The sequence below is a fragment of the Balaenoptera borealis genome (assembly GCF_965194805.1).
Source record: "Balaenoptera borealis genome assembly, contig: HAP1_SCAFFOLD_1455, whole genome shotgun sequence".
Classification (NCBI taxonomy): domain Eukaryota; kingdom Metazoa; phylum Chordata; class Mammalia; order Artiodactyla; family Balaenopteridae; genus Balaenoptera; species Balaenoptera borealis.
Window position 1 is genome coordinate 107,086 of NW_028122769.1, and position 18,204 is coordinate 125,289.

Below are 18,204 nucleotides of genomic sequence, written 5' to 3' on the forward strand. Positions count from 1 at the left end.
ATAATACCTGCCAGAAGGCCTCCTCTTTGCTGCTTGTTGGTCTTTGGTAGTTCCCCTGACACCTGGCCTTTTCAAGCTCTCCCTCAGGGCTTCCCAGCAACTTTTAGAACAGGCACCATGCTTTTTATCAAAGCCTTGGGCCAGTAGTTAAGTCAGGCATTTTCCTACTGGAAGAAAACAAAACACTCAAAATCAGCCAATGGATCTTTCCATGAACAAATCAGTTGGCTAGTAGAGAGCTCAGGGATAGTCACATAAAAATTCATTTTTATTAGGCCACCTAAAAAATGATTATAAAATACACAGGGGGATTCTGCAGATATTCTATATACTTTCAAGGTAGCATATTTAAAATATATTACTTTCTCCATTTATTTGGTACTTACTGAGTACCATCAGCAAAGCACTGCAGGAACAAAGAAGCGCGATTGTGTTTTCAGGAAGTTTAAAATCTGATTAAGGAGGGAGACATGTAACCAAGCATCTGTTCTATGAAGCCAGTAAGAGCCTGAAAGCTAGTGCTTTTCATAATAGATGTTAAACTCATTACCTAAATGGATTGTGCATTTTGCTTTCTTGTCAAAGTGATGCAGTCAAAGCACCTGGTCAAGGATCAAGTTGCGATCACTTCCTGGCTCCACCACTGGTCATGAGGGCCAACCTTTCCTGTCACAGTAGCTGGATAAGAGCAGTCACAACACAGACAAAACAGTGGAAGTCAGATCTGGGGATCTTGCTGGATGTTTGGGGAAAGAGAATCATTCACCTTTTTACTTATCCAACAAATATGTATTGAGAACCCACTGTCTTCCAGGACCATCCCTGTGCTCTGGGGATTAGGAAGTAGGAATAACAACAAAAAAGAAAGAGGAAGTCTCTGCTTTCTTGGAGCTTGAGTTGAGGGAATAAACAAATAAATACATGCTTAGTGCTTCAGGGTAATAAGGACCAAAGTCCAAATAGAGGAAAGCATTCTCTCTATCACTGTGATTAGGAAGGTCGACCTTGGACATGGAGCTACCAAGCAGATTCCTGCCTGAGCATCAAGCTCACACTGGGAAGACAGAGCAGAAACATGAAGAGAGGCTGATCCTGATGGCACAGCTTCATCTGGACCTAACCTTGCCTGAAATGCAATGATGTGAACCAACAATTCCCCGTTTTGTTGAAGTCACTTGCCAATACCCCAGTCCTTCACACTCCCATTTCTTATTACTCCACATAGAATCAAACAACCATTAAGTCCTGAAAGTGTTCTTTGTGTGCAGTGTCACTTTTTCATTCTCACTGCCATCCTCCCACTTCAGTCCCTCTTACACCTGGGAAATGGAATAACAGTGGAAGACCTCAGGGGGATGGATCCCACAGGAAGTAGTGAAGGAGGAAGGACACCTCTTTGGCTGGCCAAATCCACGCAAGTCAACCCAGGAAGTCATTCGGCATCACCTCCATCTAAGAAAATGGAAGAAGATGCTCATGAAGGCTCTGGGCATGTTGATGCTGGGGGTTGGCAAGGAGGCCTTGGGAGGGTGGGTAAGCCAGTCTCATCCCTAGGGAACTGGGATGGTGATTAAGATACAACATATGTCCTTTTCATGCTCAAATGTGCAATAGCCTGCAGGATGTATCTCCCCACTCCTGCTTCACCTTGCAGCAATATTCATGAGGAAAAGGAAATTTCCCTAGGCAAACATGCAGCCTATCTTCCAACAAATGAATCCTATCACTTAGAAGAAGAACAAGTGAAATCAGTCCATAGCGATGCAAATCTCCCAACGATCAGGTTTTCAGGTTTCTTAAAATAGATCAGTAGTTCATCATGACAAAAGAATAGTAAATAATTATGATCCAAAATTTATTCTTATAATCTGGAAAATCAATATTATGTTTGTTAACCTTGTACCATAGTTCAAAATAGATCATTTGACTTACCTCTAATAGGTAATTGACTCTGAGATCTGTCAATTCTACTGTGTTCTATGCCCGAAAAAATATTTTTCAGAAATGTTCCTTGTCACTTTAAGAAAGCAAAGAGTAATTTGGCGTTTGCTCCCTTAAACTCTCTTATACATACCTTAAATAAACTCTAGTCAACATATCCTCTTTCAGTCCCCCAATTTTTTTAACCCCTCGCAATGACGGCATGGTTCACACCATAGAAAAGGATGTGCTCTGAAATGTCAAGGCTCACAGGTTTTCTTATCAGAACTTCTGTGAATCGAGACTTCCCTGGTGGAGTAGTGGTTAAGAGTCCGCCTGCCAATACAGGGAACACGGGTTCGATCCCTAGTCCAGGAAGATCCCACATGCCGCCGAGCAACTAAGCCCACGCACCACAACTACTGAAGCCCTTGCGCCTAGAGCCCATGCTCCGAAACAAGAGAAGGCACCTCAATGAGAAGTCCGCGCACCACAACAAAGAGTAACCCACGCTGGTCGCAACTAGAGAAAGCCCGTAGCCTCAGTGCCGCCATGAAGACCCAACACAGCCAAAAATTAATGAATGAATGAATTAATTAATTAAAAAAAGAAAACTTCCATGAATTAACACAACGTTGCAGAGAAGCCTAAGAATCACAGACACACAGCAGCTAGCCAGCTTGATGACTTTACACAGCTATATTTTTCTTTTTATGTTGTATTATTATACTTTTAGTGTATAGCAATGTCCTTATTCTCAAGTTTCTAATCATCAAAGACACAGCAAACGTAAAGCTATATGACAAATCCTTAATTTTGATAATCTCCAAACATTTGAACAGATGTCTATAGAAACATATTATTTTTCTTACATCAGCCAAATCTGAGACATTAAAATAGTTAACAGTTCTTAAAATATTTTCTTCCATAATAGAAGTTTATATGAAAATTACTTTCTTTGACCTGAATCAAATTACTTAATTATTTTCGCATGCTAATCAGATTCCCTTTATTATATCTACCCGCCTTTAAATCAAAAGCCTACCAGCCATTCCTTAGAACTGTAGTAACAGGAACCAGGACCTGGCAAGGCCTCAGAGGCAGGTTAAGTGCTGCTGGTTCTAACGGTGGCGGCACAGCAATATCCTAGAACACAAAACCCCTCCGACACGTGAAGCCAATAGTTTCAACTGGGCTTCAACTGGGTCAGGGCAGATGGCTTTGTATTTCCTGATTGCTCACATGCTCAGAAATCCAAAGTGGAGAATATCCGTTCTGCATGGTAACAAGTAAGAAATAGCTCAATCCCACGTAACTGGATCGTCACCTAATCCAATCTGTGCCTCTCTTACAACTATTGACAGTGGTTTTTAATTCCTTCAGCAGGTCTCTCTACCCAACCAGCCTCCCTTAAGACACACAAACATACGTACACACACATGGTTCATTCTGCCACTTCTCCCACCAATTCACCACTCCGAGGAAGAGTGTATTTAGCTAAACTTTAGCAAGCTCTTTGGCTGCCTGAGGATTTAGAAATGTTAAAATAAAAACTAATTACCACCTTGAGAACTGCAGGTGGCACCTGGTCTTATGTCTCAAGGCAGCAGGTCGCTCCTGCATCATCCAAGCAGCAATGTCACTGCTTGCTCCTAAGCTCCAGAGAAACCCTCTGTTGGGTCTCGAACACCCCAAGTAATGAGACGCTACTGAAACGAGCATGTGGGGACCCTAGGTCTACGCCACAGCGTTAAGTGGCTTCTGAGGTTATCGAAACTGCCACTGATGCCAAACAAGGTTCACCAGCCCCTTCCTCCCACAGTGGTCCAGTGAACACGTGGCATAAAAATTCCTTCTCCACAGGTGACAGCCACTAAGGCCAGAGATGGAACCACAGGTGATACAACTTAGGAACACATAAATTTAAATATCTGATACACCATTTACCATATCCCTAAAATGACTCATCCGAAAGGATCATATTTGCCAGTTTAAAAAACAAACTTTTTTCAAGTTTCTCTCCATGAGTTAGCTATAACTAGCACATCCTCCATGAGTATCTTTTCCTGATGTACTACCGAGTAAAAACTTAATAAAAGCCATAGCCTAGATAAAATATATCATTTTTTCATTTGTGATTAACAGCCTTGGAGGGAGGTTTCTTTTTTAAACTGGTCCATTAAACGGGCATATATTGAAATAAAAATTATATAGTTTCTAACTTTAAACTACTCAAAATTTCAAGTACTTTATGTTTCAATTCTATTTCAAATCAGTACACTGAAAATACCCATTACCTAGAAACTAAGGAGAATATTTTTATTTTTTATGGCGAGCCAGACTCCCTATATTATTATTGAAAAGTCAAGTTTCTAATGAACCAGAAAGGAAATTTATTGTAAAGCAACGCTCAAACTAAGCACATGTATTATCACACAAGGTTATGTGTACACCTACCAGACATGTGCAATCTCTATGTCAAAGCATTATTTTCAAAAAGTTAAAAACACAACACGTACAAATATAGAACAAATGCATGCCAAAGAATCATAAACTCATTAATGACTAATCCAGTAAAAGAGCATTTTGAGAAACTAGGAATTTACAGGCATTTATAGAAGAACATTAGAATGAGATTGCTAGGTTACAAAAACACTGATCAATGTCCTACAGGGCAATAAAACCTTTGTAGTTACCATATGTACCTGAAAAAAAAAAAAAAGAAATCATCAATTTCAGCGTCTAAACTCCTATCAAATGGTAAATGACCAAGTCAGACATGGGTGCATTCTTCTAGGTAATTAAACAATCATGTGGGCCTATTAAACAATGTTCCTGCATAATGTCAAAAGGTCACTCTATCATACCCTCTCTTTTTTTAACTTTTTATTTTACATTGGAGTCTAGTTGATTTACAATGTTGTGTTAGTTTTTACAGTATTTACAAGTTGTGTATAACTTTAATTAGCACACAGATTTTAACCTTATGCCATAGAACTCAAACTGGAAAAAACAAGTATGATATTTTGAAGGAACGTATTACATATGGTTTCCTGCCTCTCAGAAATAGGTAGACATAAATAATTCAGTTTTTAAAAGTTATTCAATATGATGCAACAGAGCCTATAGCAATCAGCACCGCAACGGGCCCCAGGTAGGCAGACTGAGTGGGGACACTTTGGAAGTTACTCTGAAGAACTCTGTATGTTGAAGCCAAGCCTTTAAAGGCTCTGAAAAGTTAAGTGGGAAGAAGATCCAGAGGTTAATTTCATATTTGTTTTTCAGGATTAGAATTAGAATTGCAGGTAAACCCTGGATCTATTCATTCCAAATTGTTTGAACTCTTTTATACTTTTATAAGTATACTTTTGTATTCAAATTCTGATTTTGATTTAAAGGGAAAAATTCAAATTCAAATTTGCTCAGTTAATTGAGATTTTTGTCAGTGAATATGTCCTTTATTTAGTACTCTTGAATGATTTGGGGTTTTTTTTCCAAATCAACTCAAAGGAGCAGACATTCTTGAGCTCCAGTCTTCTCCCCAGAACAGGCTTTCAGGCGTGGGAGGGCCACTGATAATGTGGCTTTAGGGTCATTTTGTTTGTTTGCTTAAAGAGTCTCCCCCAGTTGCATAAGCTTCAGGACCCTCACAGCTCTAGCCTTGCCTGTCACTCTGTGTTGATAGTCACATGGACTTTGTAAGTTTTTTTGGAGAAAAAAATGTTGTTGTTTTCCCGAAGTTTTCAAACATATTCTGACCTCAGTATTTCTGGGAAGTTTATTCAAATATGATTTTAAAAAAAAAACGGTCCGTTTACCCGTTTGTTGAAGACTCTTTCCAACAAGTCCAAGCTCCAGTGCTTACTAAATACCTCTCTCCATATTCTATGCTCATTTTCCCCAACAGGTTTCACTGAATCACGAATGGATTCCCCATTCACCTGCTCTAGGGGCACATCTTCTGATAGGCTCCCTCCCTAAACCAAGGAACATATTACATATGGTCTAATGCCTTTCAGAAATAGGTAGACATAAGTAATTCAATCTAAATATCAACCAAAATACTGACATTTTCTTATTCAGATTATATCTCTTCTTCCTCCCCAAAGATCTGAAAATTCGTAAAGAAACAGTAGATTCACAAGGATAATCCTGATTAACTTGGAGGATTCGACTCACTCTAGAAAACCACTAAGCACACTATTGAGACAAAAAGAAGCCTGCACCAATTAAAACAGTAGCAGGATTTTAGTCCATATTACCCAAGGTGAAAACTTCTTTATGGACTGTATTGTCTTAGCACACATGGCATTACTTGAGATTGACTGTGCTCACATAGCAATAGAATATGTTGATGACACTTAGCAAATAATTACAAAGAATCTGTGCCCATTGAAATGACAGGAGTTCTGACAAACAATACCCTTGAGAAGAGACATTGGATAAACACACTATTAGACATTCACTTAAATCAATTCTCACGATTTTATACTTCTTAGCAGTTGTAGCATTATGTTCAGTTCCTCCATTCTGCAATTCATGTATTTTTATACCAAATTCTTAAGGTTAATCATGTTATTGGGTTAGGATAATTTATACAACAAGTGTCTCACTATTATACTGTGTATGTTATTTTTCTTTTCAAAGAATAATATTGTGTGATAATATCTATTAGAGGATCATATTAATAAACTTTCATTAAAGATGATACAGTAACACTTTAGCACATAAGGAGCCATTGCTCCAGTGAAGAAAGGATTCAAATCTGATACAAATCTTCAAATTGAGGTGCTAATATATTTGCCTAGATCAAGCACTAGGTATTACATGAAGAGCACATGTTTGTCTCCCATGCTGGCCAACAAAATGGGCTTGATCTGCTCCCCCAACCAAGGGCAGAGATCTCTCATACATATGCAGGACATAACAGGGAGGAGACATTGTTGGATAAAAACAAATCCTGATTACCACTCCTAGAACAGTGATTCAAGTTGTGTGCCCCACCTGGAGTGGGCCAGAAATACATCTTTTATTCTCACAACAAGAAGGGCACTTTTGACAGGGGAAGGAAACAAAAGAAGACTTCTAGAGAAAATTACAAGTACTGAGATTTAACAAGGTGCGGATGAGTGTGTAACACTCACTAAATTGAACCCCTGGGTCTATAAATATCATCCTTTACGTCAAATAATCACCATCAACAGCGGCTGAAATGTCTAACACTGGCTTCAGTCCTTTTCAGAGACTTCAGTCCTTTTTCTTTTCACTGGGGAGTAGAGTTAGGGAGGACAGCAGCTACTAGCTATAGCTGGTACTTTACTTATATGGGGGAAATAATTCAGCTGTAAATTAACTTCCAATTGTGTTGTTCCTTAATCGGGAAAGAGTGAACATTACTCCTCAAAGTGACATGCGATCCAGGAGACAGATTTACAATACTAAATATGCAATCAAAATACTGACATTTTCTTATTCAGATTATATCTCTTCTTCCTCCCCCCCCCCCAAAAAGATCTGAAAGTTCATAAACAAATAGTAGATTCACAGGGATAATCCTAAAACAGAGAGCTACTGCCCTCTTCCACTTGTGGCTCATGGTAGGAAGTGAGCAAACCAACCACTGTCTGCACAACAACTTCTGGAAAACAGGGCTCTAACTTGGAATCTATATTCTAACTTCCTCTTGCATTCCATTTAAGAGGATAACTCCATTAGATTAACACTTTCATCTTGACTAAATACAAAGAGTTCTAGAAGGCAGACCAAGCAGAGATGCACAATTTTTAAATATCAGGTCCTAGAGGATGCTGTCCATTCAACTTGTTTTATCTTCAAAAAGACAGAGAATAAGAGTAAAAAAAAAAAAGCCCATGTTTTTGGCTATTTAGAAACATTACTCTCGCCCTGTGTAGACTCCTCCTGACTTAAAATTTCCCATTAATTATAAAGATTCATGTCAAAACATGGATAATTTCTGAGATGTCAAATGTTTCAACCAAGTCCTGTATGAGAGTATGTCTTATGCCAGAACCTCACCCAGGTTGACCCCCCCCCCGCCCCCCGTCTGACTAATTTACTACTGAGAACCAGTTGTAAATAGAGGAAAAATGTCACTGTATCCTTTTGGGGAGAAGATCTTTACCTTTTTAAAAATTTACATACAGTTCTCATTATTTTATCAGGGCTTAAGAATATTTCATTTTTGTTAGTTTTAAAGTCTTGTCTGCAAAGATTACTTGAGTTCTTAAAACACTTCTTAGGAATAAAAGGTTAGCGATCAAAAGACTTGAGCAAATGCTGGTGTTGGTAGCCTAAATCCCATCCTGCTGGCAAACTCCTCTTTAGAATTTCTCAAATGATGGGACAGGACTAAAAGAACCCTCTACCTTGATTTATGTAGTAACAAATTTCAAATATGGGTTTGAAATACCTTGCTTGTATATACATCTACACATACAAACAAACACCTCCCAAATATTCGAGAGTTAAGGAAAAATCCAATTGGTCAAATTAGCTAATCTAGAGTATAATAAGATTCATTCACCATTACTTCTACTGCTACAAAGGATACTGTCAAATGAGATTAGCAAGCAATTATCAAACGGTTTGTGTACCCTCTATGAATCTTTAAGTCTGCAAAGACATTTAAATATATACTTGACACTTGAACAACTATAGTAGCCATCTTTGCAGTGATCAAGGACTCTATAGTATCTAAAATGTTCTTAGCCATGCAAATTTACATAGGTACTTTTAACTTACTGAACTTTTCATCAGAGTACTAAACACATCTAAATAAAACAGAGGCTGAAAAGTGAAAACTAGCATTGACATTTGAAGACTCAGCCAGAGACCCAGACGAACTGAGCCTAGAGATATATTCAATTCAGAAAAGGCTATCTGCCTGGATATTCAGACATGGAGCACCTCAGAGCATGTGACTCTTAAAAAAGATGCTCAGTATGAAGCACATGATACCTCTGTGGATTTCAGGGAATAAAATACAAACAGAAAATAAAGAAATATCAAAATAACCGATCTTGCAATATCCTGTAATCACAACTAAGGAGACAAGAAAGGCAGCACAGCACTCTGCTTCTCTTATAAGGGAAGGATTTTTGAAGCCATGTTTCCTTTAAGTAAGAGTGACCTCTGGTGACTTTTTAATTGCACCTCAGTGTACTATGTTAAATTATTCTACAATTCTTTTATACTAGCAAATCATTTAGTACTACATTTTTAATTTCTTAGCAAAGTGATAAATGCTTTACTGCAGGACCTAAGGATTTCATGTAAATGCCCCCATTGTAATTAATTCATGGCAATTGTGCCCAAAGCTAAATTAAAATTCTGTCTGAAACACGGGGCAGTATTTTCTTAAAGGAGACTAAGGCTCATTTTCAGGAGTGACTCATATAATATGGCATTAAATGAGCTGATACTAAATGATGACAACACAAACTTATCACAGCCTCGGGGCATATATGGATGAATGCTGGAAGGGTAACTATTTGTATAAAATGCTTTTCACTTTAGCACAAACTTCCTGGTAAGGGCAGAGTTCCCCAGCCCACCCCACCCCCAGCAGCAAGGTCGGTTTCTAACATGCCTACTAGCACTTTCTTGAAATGCATAATAGCTTGCCTTACTCCCTACAACCTGATTTAAAAAAAATTCTTGAGGGGGATGGGGTGTGGATGTAGGACTAAGGGGGCTTTCTTCCAATCCCTCAAGGAAAGAAAAGCCCTATGATGGAGATTTCAATCTGAATAACACTTCGAAAACTTTTTCCGATTTCCAGATTAAAATGCCTTGAGGTCGGCTGAATCAATTTGGCTAGCATCTTTAGATCAGACTCACATTGCCAGTCCAGAACTGAGAGGTTAACACATCTTCACTGAACCAACAAAACGAGAAACACAGCACATCACGATATACAAGCATGTGCACTTGCAAATGAACCTGAATGGCAGGGTATGTTTTTCCTGTAAGCAAAAGCCTTCTAATTCTGAGGGGTCGATCCTTCTCGTAATTCTGCGGACTCACCAGGTTTGCCGCCTGGGCTCTGCTGCGGAGCCTGCCCGCCGCTGCAGCGCCCGACTTCTTGCTACCCGATTCCGCAGGGCGCCGACTGCAAACATCTACGCTAATGCAGGACCCGGCCAGGTCGGCCAACGATTTCCTTTCTGACATAAATCCTCCAAAATGTATTCATAATAAAAAGAAATAAATGACATATTGGCATGCTCTTCTCTCCTCATCTCCTGCTATTCTCTCTCTCAGGTCTCTCTCCGCCTCAATAGTCTCATGCTAATTTTAGCTTTTACTAGAACTTGAGCTTTCTCAATGAATATTCAAAACAACAGCACACAGACAAAATTCAGCTCACAGACAAGTCAAAACAGGCTTTGTGTATTACAGACTTGACAAGTGGAAAAACCATTGTAAACCATCCTATCCAAGCGTTGGGACTTTGCGATGTTTTTTAAATGCCTCATTTTCAGAAGCAGACCAGTGATTCCATTTGTAAAATTCAATTATTTTTTTAAAAAAACACTAATTCTCAGTTGACAGTATAAGTTTTAAAAGATTTGCTGTACTCACAAGTATTCCCTGCTGCTAATGTACTCCAGGGCTGGGCAGACAAAAGAAAGAGCATCCTGAGACAGGCTCCCGCGGCGGAGTCCATGTTCACAGTCGCCGGGGCTCCCCACCCCAAAACCCAAGGTGTCCAGACAGCTGCTCTGAGCCGGAGTCTGCAAGCTCCCTCCCGCTCGGGGTAGCTAGCGCTCCCTCCTCCGGGCTCGGCGAACCCGCGCAGCCGGCGGGGCGGGAGCCCCAACCTGCAGCCACACCCCCACCCCACCCCCACCCGCTCCCACCGCGCTGCGAGCTCCACGCGTCCCGGGCGAGCCTGGCGGTGGCGGGAGGAAGTGCGAGTCAAGTCGGTGAAGGTCTTCAACCTGCGCTCGCTCCGAATCCGAATCTGAATCCGAATCCGCGGTCCTAGGTCCTTCACCGGCAGGTTTCCCACTCTGAACAGCTGAGCAGTTCAGTGGACTTCAGTCTGAGACCGAGCTTCACCAGGCTGATGATGCTTGAGCATTAACACTGATGCTAGGAAAAATGTGAGTTTCTTTTTTTTTGGTTGAAAAGAAGTTAGGACAAGTAACTAACCCGGTTTGAAGAAAATATTTACATGTACTGAGAACTGTTGTAAAAAAGACTGCTTTTGTTTTCCCAACTCATTTAATGATTCATATTTAAAAATAAAAACCTAAAGAACCTTATTATGGTAATCATTTCGAAATATATACGGTTATATATACAGTGTTATGTGTCAAAATACATCTCAGTAAAGCTGGAAAAAATTAAAATTAAAAAATAATTAATTAAAACACCGACCCGACTTCTACTATAATGTCAGCATTTTATTATGTATATTCCTACTTGGAGATTTGAGAATTGTGGTCAGCAGATATATAAAACTAAAAACTGGCATCCTGGGAGAAGGAATCTTACTCCAAATATCATCAGGGAAGTGACCTTATGTTAAGTAGGTAAATTGAATAGACTTAATTGAAGAATGAAGAGTTTTGAATCAACTTCTATATACTGTATGTGTATTCCTTTCCATTCAAATTCTTTAATACAATTACCCAAAAGTTCATATTGAAAAATGATGGAATCTAAAAGGCATCTTAAATAAATAAATAAATGGATAGATAGATAGGCAGATAAATAGATAAATTGTTTCAGAGTATACAGATAGAGGCCTGATGGCCCATGGAGGAAGAAGGATTTCAAGATCCATGACCTTGAGGTAAGTCACATGGCCTCCTCTACTTCCTAAAGAGGCTGCCAGCAGATGTAAATGAAGGAGGTATGAGCATGGCATCACTAGGATCAATACTCTCCTAAAACTGTGACCAGACTCATGACAAATGTGCTGAGACTTAGGAACAGTGTCCAGGCATTCTTGCACCATCCAAAGTGATCAGAATATGAAAGTAACTTTAACCTTGAGTAGGGCATTATATGCCTGAGAACAAAGCAGAAAAGCTGTTTTTATTATTTCTATTCTGCAACCTGGGTAAAAAACAAAAACAGGAATAGAAAATGTAAATAGCTTGGCAAGGCCACAGAATTTACAAGTAGAATTTGACCCAAATATGTAGATCCTGATCCCAACTTTCCAGCTTTCTCCACTCCTACTCAGGGCCCCTGGGAATCAGGAACTCTTCCCACCCACCCCATCAATCAGCAGTCCCGGGAAACACTGAGCAAAGCTTGCTCGGAGGGTGCATTTAGAACCTTGAAAAAAGCCACAAGCGGTAGAGTGACCTTCATTTATTAGTCAGACATTTTCCTAGTGCCTAATACATGTCCCAGAACCTGAATATGGTATTTCTAATTTTTAAAGCAAATATAAATTAATGATTTACATTAAGTGTCTAATATTTTTTAAAGCCTATACAACAGACAGTCTGTGTGTGTGTGTCTGTGTGTGTGTGTGTGTAATCTAAATAAATGGTCACAGCATTCCTTTGAAGTAAATGTTACTATGCCCATTTAATGGATAGACAGACTAACCTCAGAGAGTTTAATGGATGTGTCACAAAGCAAGCCAGACTTGGACCAGGTCAGCTGAGCTCTGAAACCCCTTCTCACTGGCCCTCAGGTCTCTGAAACAGAAAAGTTGTCACCTGTGAAAACTCTATTCAGTTGTTCATGGGAAATCCATTTAAAATGGGTTAGAAGGCGCCTCAATAATTGATGTCAATTAAAACCAAAAACAGCAATGCTAGTAAATTACTTGAGCAGACATTCAGGATGGATTTTCCAAGTCAGAGATGAAACAGCACACAAGGGATTGAGATTTGCAGGCAGATGTCCTTGTGCAGTGCACAGCATTGACCACTGGACAGCACTGGGGCTGTTACATGATCTTCCAAGACAAGGGCAGCCCCAGGTGAGGAGGCTTGAAGAGACCAGGCAAAGCAGGGCCCAAAGCAGGGACTTGCTAGCAGACAGCTGAGGCGACTCCTGGTTTTACCCCTTTCCAGCTGCCTTCTTTCGCTGGAGACTTCGTGGCTTTGTGCTTCACTTTTCTTGTTTGTAGAATGGTGATGATAGCCAGTCATAGAGCCATGATGAAATTACAGGTCTGAAACCCCCACAAAGGGATGGAAACTGCTGAGCATTCCACGTACCAGCCCCAGAGCTGCCCTGGGAGTTGGTACCCACCCGTGAGACCCCCGGCAGCTGCTCAGCATTTGTGATCCTCAGCTTCGTTGTCTGTTTCATAAGATAATAGAAGTCTTACCAGCAGAGAACCGATCCAAGGGTTACAGGAGAAAATGAATGTCAAGTACTTAACACCATGCTCATCCACAGGGCGCTGGATCAGGTAGGCTGATGCTAGAGCTCCAGGCTCAGAGGAGAAAGGATGCCTAACGGGACCGCCAAGGCCTCCAAGCTAAATCCCTGCAGGCCAGGGGCAGTCCGCTGCATTCTGTGACCTGTTTCCACAGCCCTTTGCTCTTTTATGTAAGAAAGATGACAGATAATCAACAAGGACCTACTGTATAGCACAGGGAACTCTACTCAACATTCTGTCATAATCTATATGGGAAAAGAATCTGTAAAAGAATGGACACATGTATATGTATAACTGAATCACTTTGCTGTACAACTGAAACTAACACAATATTGTAAATCAGCTATACTCCAATATAAAATTAAATTAAATTTTAAAAAATCAAAACAAAGGAAAGGTGAAGAAAATGTGTAGATCTAATCTTGCACATTTCTATAAGTGATGATTCAAACCCCACAAATCACGCACGCGCATATATGTATGTGGCTGCAGAGTTCACACCAAACACAAAAGAGAACTTGAAATCAGCACAAGACAAGAAATTAACTTCCCATGTTCAAAAGTGTGTGGACCCTCATATGTGTAAGTGCAGACAGGCTGCCTAGGAAAGTATATTCTAAGTGAAACTACACCCTTGGCATTTCCTGACCAAAGTCATCTGTTTTCCTTCTCACCTGGGAGCAGTCTGTGCACTCAGGATTCCCTCCCGAAAAGAGGAAGGATCAACTCACCCCACCCGAATGAAATCCTTTCTCAATGCTCTCCATAGATCAAAACATGACTCCATTCATTTTTCTTCTTTATTCAGCAGTTTTCTCCCTGTAAATTATTTCTGCGTGTTTTATCTAAATCTGGGAATACATTTAACTTTACTCCTGTAATGGGAACAGATTTATCATTAAATCCTCTGAAAGAACACTGTGAATAAAATATAATAGTATTTCTATTAGGAGTCATGTTTCCCATAAGCCCCCAGGCAACAAATCCTGAAGAACAATTATGGAGAGACAGACTGCAGGGAGAAGGATTGTCACATGTGTGATAAAAAACACACTGCACGGTGTCTTTGCAGGTTATCTCTGATGAGCTATGTTCCCTATAACTAGCCCTTGGAAGCCCCGGTTTTAACAACCAAAGGATTATGCATCTAATTACATAAATCTCAGCTAGAGAATAGTCAGCCTCATATTGTTACCCGAAAAACTAGGTTCGCCTCTTGGTGGGTGTCGAGCCAAAAGACACAACCAAGACAAAGAGTGAGAGAAGGAAGGATTTGTTACTTGCAGCAAGTAAGTAGAGCACCAGGGATCTTTCCCAAAGCAGTGTCTCCCCAAACAGCAAAACTGGGGAAGTTTTAAGCTAAGGGTACATGTATATTCATGAAAGGGCTTGGGAGGTAGGCAGAGCCCAGGCTTTAGTTGATTGAAATCCGGAGGATCAGAAAAGGTCAACGCCATCATCCCTTAGGTTCCATCTGACCTGGTGGTTGAGTGCTTCAGGCTCATCTTTACCATGGAAACAGAACTGGAAGTCTTTACAACTGATACATTATTACTAGTGCTACTTCTCTTGCCCGATAACAGTCAGCATTCTTGTTTTCCCTTAAGATCCTTAATTACTGAGACCTGTTCAAGGGCAAGCACTCTGGCCAGGCTTAGATCACAAAATGGCTTGTACTAAATGAATAGGTGTTCTCTTATGTCCAGAAAGCCATGCCTGGTTTTCTTTCTCCATAGACCCCCTACCTTATCTGCTTATAATATTTCTTTCCAATTCAGCCCATTTCAACCCAGGAGGACTTTTGGGGACTAACAAACACTGGTATCTAAGATAGAACAAACCACAACTAAGAACTTGAAGTATAAAAGCAATACTGCATGGTATTTCCAAAAGTGCTTAATAAACATTTCACAGGATTGCGCATAAACAACACACTTTTCCTGACATTCTGGCACAAGTAGAATCAGAGAGGCTTAACGTTAAAATGAAGTGCAGAGTCAGCTGTCCAGCATTCTACCCAATTCAAGCACCACAGTCTCCAATATCATCTTGCACACATGTCCACTGATGGCAGCAGCTGAGGTGCATACATATAGAGAAAAGGGAGATTCTAGAACTTCCTTCTATCATATCACAAAGAAGGATAAATTCACAGAATCAACTACATGAGTGTCCAGGAAAAAAAATTCTTTTTTTTTTTTAAACTTTTTAAATTGAGATATATTATACCCTTTAAACAAAATTTCTAATTTTATGAAAGGCATAAAAGGTCACAATTTTTCTTTACTTCTTTGGGGTAGGAAGAGGGAGGCAGAGTTGAGTGGATCCTTAAAAGTCCTTTTCTAATTTAAAATTAAAATCAACATCTGATCTTGACCTAAGAATTTTTCTATTGAGGTATAATTGACATAGAACACTATATTAGTTTCAGGTGTACAATTCAATGATTGGACATTTGTGTGTATTGCAAAATGAACATCACAGTAAGTCTGGTTACCATCAATCATCATACACAGTCACAGATTGTTTTCTTTCTTCTTGTGATGAGAACTTTTAAGATTTACTTGCAGCAACTTGTAAATATGCAATACAGTATTAATAACTATATTCACCATGCTATACATTACATCCCTGTGGCTTATTTATTTTATAACTGGAAATTTGTACCTTTTGAACCCCCTTCACTCATGTCACCTACTTCCCACCCCCATCCCCATCCCCCCAGTCTGGCAACCAACTATCTCTTCTCTGTATTTATGAGCTCCTTTTTTTTCTTTTTAAGATTACTCATATAAGTGAGACCATAGGTTATCTTTCTCTAACTTATTTCACTTAGCATAATGCTCTCGAAGTCCCTCCATGTTGTCACAAATGGAAAAATTTCCTTTTTCTTAATGGCTCACTAGTATTCCAGTGTGTGTATCACATTTTTTTAGCCATTCACCCATCAATGAACACTGAAGTTGTTCCCATGTCTTAACTATTGTAAATAATTCTGTAATAAACATGGGTGTGCATATATCTTTTGGAGTTAGTGTTTTCATTTTCTTTGTACAAATACACAGAAGTGAAATTGCTGGATCATATGGTAGTCCCAGTTTTGATCTTTTGAGGAAACTCCATGCTATTTTCGATACTGTCTGTACCAATTTACATTCCCACCAAGAGTGCACAAGTGTCTCCTTCTCTCCACATCCTTGCCAACACTTGTTATTTCTTATCTTTTGATGATAATCATACAAACAGGTGTGAAGTGATATCTCATTGTGGTTTCGATTTGCATTTCCCTGATGATTAGTGACGTTGAACATCTTTTACTATACCTGTTGGTCAACTGTATGTGTTCTTTGGAAAAATGTCTATTCAGATCCTTTGCCCATTTTTAATTAGATTGTTTATTTGCTATTGAGTTATGCGAGATCTTTATATATATTAGATATTAGCCCATTATCAGATACATGATTTGCAAATATTTCTCCCATTCAATTGGTTGCCTTTTCATTTTGTTGATGGTTTCCTTTACTGTACAAAAGCTTTTTAGTTTGATGTAGTCTCACTTGTTTATTTTTACTTTTATTGCCTTTGCTTTTGGTGTCATATCCAAAAAATCATGGCCATGACCAATGTCCAGGAGCTTACCGTATATGTTTTCTTCTAGGAGTTTTATGATTTCAGGTCTTAAATTCAAGTCTTTATTCCATTTTGAGTTAATTTTTGTATGGTGTAAGGTAGTAGTCTAGTTTTATTCTTTTGCATGTGGCTGTCCAGTTTTGCCAACACCATTTGTTGAACAGACTGTCCTTTCCCCATTGTATATTCTTGGCTCCTTTGTGATAAATTAAGTGACCATATATGTGTGCGTTTATTTCTGAGCTCTCTATTCTGCTCCATTCATCCATGTGCCTGATTTTATACCAATACCATACCATAGTTTTGTAATATAACTTAAAATCAGGAAGCATGATGCTTCCAGCTTTGTTCTCTCTTAAGATTGCTTTGGTTATTCAGGGTGTTTTGTGGCTCCTTACACATTTTAGGATTTTTTTGCTCTGTTTCTGTGTAAAATGCCATTGGAATTTTGATAGGGATTGAATTGAATCTGTAGATTGCTTCTGGTAGTATGGACAGTTTAACAATATTAATTCTTCTAATCTATGAGCCACAGAATATCTTTCCATTTATTTGTGTCTTCTTCAGTTACTTTCATCAGTGTCTTATAGTTTTCAATGTACAGGTCTTTCACCTCCACGGTTAAATTTATTCATAGGTATTTTATTCTTTTGATGCAATTGTAAGTGGTATTGTTTTATTACTAGCATATAGAAATGCAACCAATTTTTGTATATTGATTTTGTATTCTGCAACATTACTAAAGTTGTTTATTAGTTCTAACTGTTTTTTTGGTGGAGTCTTTAGAGTTTTCTATATATAATATCATGTCATCTGCAAATATTGACAATTTTACTTCTTCCTTTCCAGCTGGGTGCTGCTGATTGCTTTTTTTTTTTTTTTTTTTGGCCTAATTACTCTGACTAGGACTTCTAATACTATGTTGAATAAAAGTGGCGAGAGTGGGCATCTTTCTCTTATTCTTGATCTTAGAGGAAAAGCGCAGAGTATGACATCAGCTATGGGCTTCTCATATACGGCCTTTATTGTGTTATAACCAATTTGATTTTATTGCACAGAATTGAATCTAAATTCAACCATAAGCATTTTCATGATTATCATTAAAAGTCTTTTTAAATTGAAAACAAGACTGAGAACTTGTAATAGTGCTGGATAATTAAAAAAATACACCCTTAAGGATTAAGTTTATTCCATAATTCCAGTGATATTTTTTTAGGCTGAAGTACTGATGAATGAAGTACTCCAATGTAGAGGAATCTTGAAAATACTCTGAG

At 39.0% G+C, this 18,204-nt stretch overlaps 1 protein-coding gene across 14 annotated transcripts in view; it reads right to left on the minus strand.

Annotated features, from left to right (window-relative positions):
• The window catches only part of LOC309622073 (contactin-associated protein-like 3), a 94,203-nt gene extending 81,467 nt beyond the window's left edge, over positions 1 to 12,736 (minus strand). For 6 of the 14 annotated variants that reach the window (XR_014240462.1, XM_082409261.1, XM_082409263.1 and 3 more), the window contains exon 1: positions 10,525 to 10,805. Coding sequence is in view for 7 of the 14 variants with exons in the window: in XM_082409261.1 (XP_082265387.1) it covers positions 10,525 to 10,609 (85 nt within the window). In the remaining 7 variants the exon portion in view is untranslated. Of the gene's footprint in view, positions 1 to 9,966; positions 10,119 to 10,524; positions 10,824 to 12,513 lie in introns of those variants that run through there. The other 8 variants (XR_014240461.1, XR_014240463.1, XR_014240464.1 and 5 more) reach the window with 4 other exon arrangements.
• Positions 12,737 to 18,204: the final 5,468 nt, after the last annotated feature.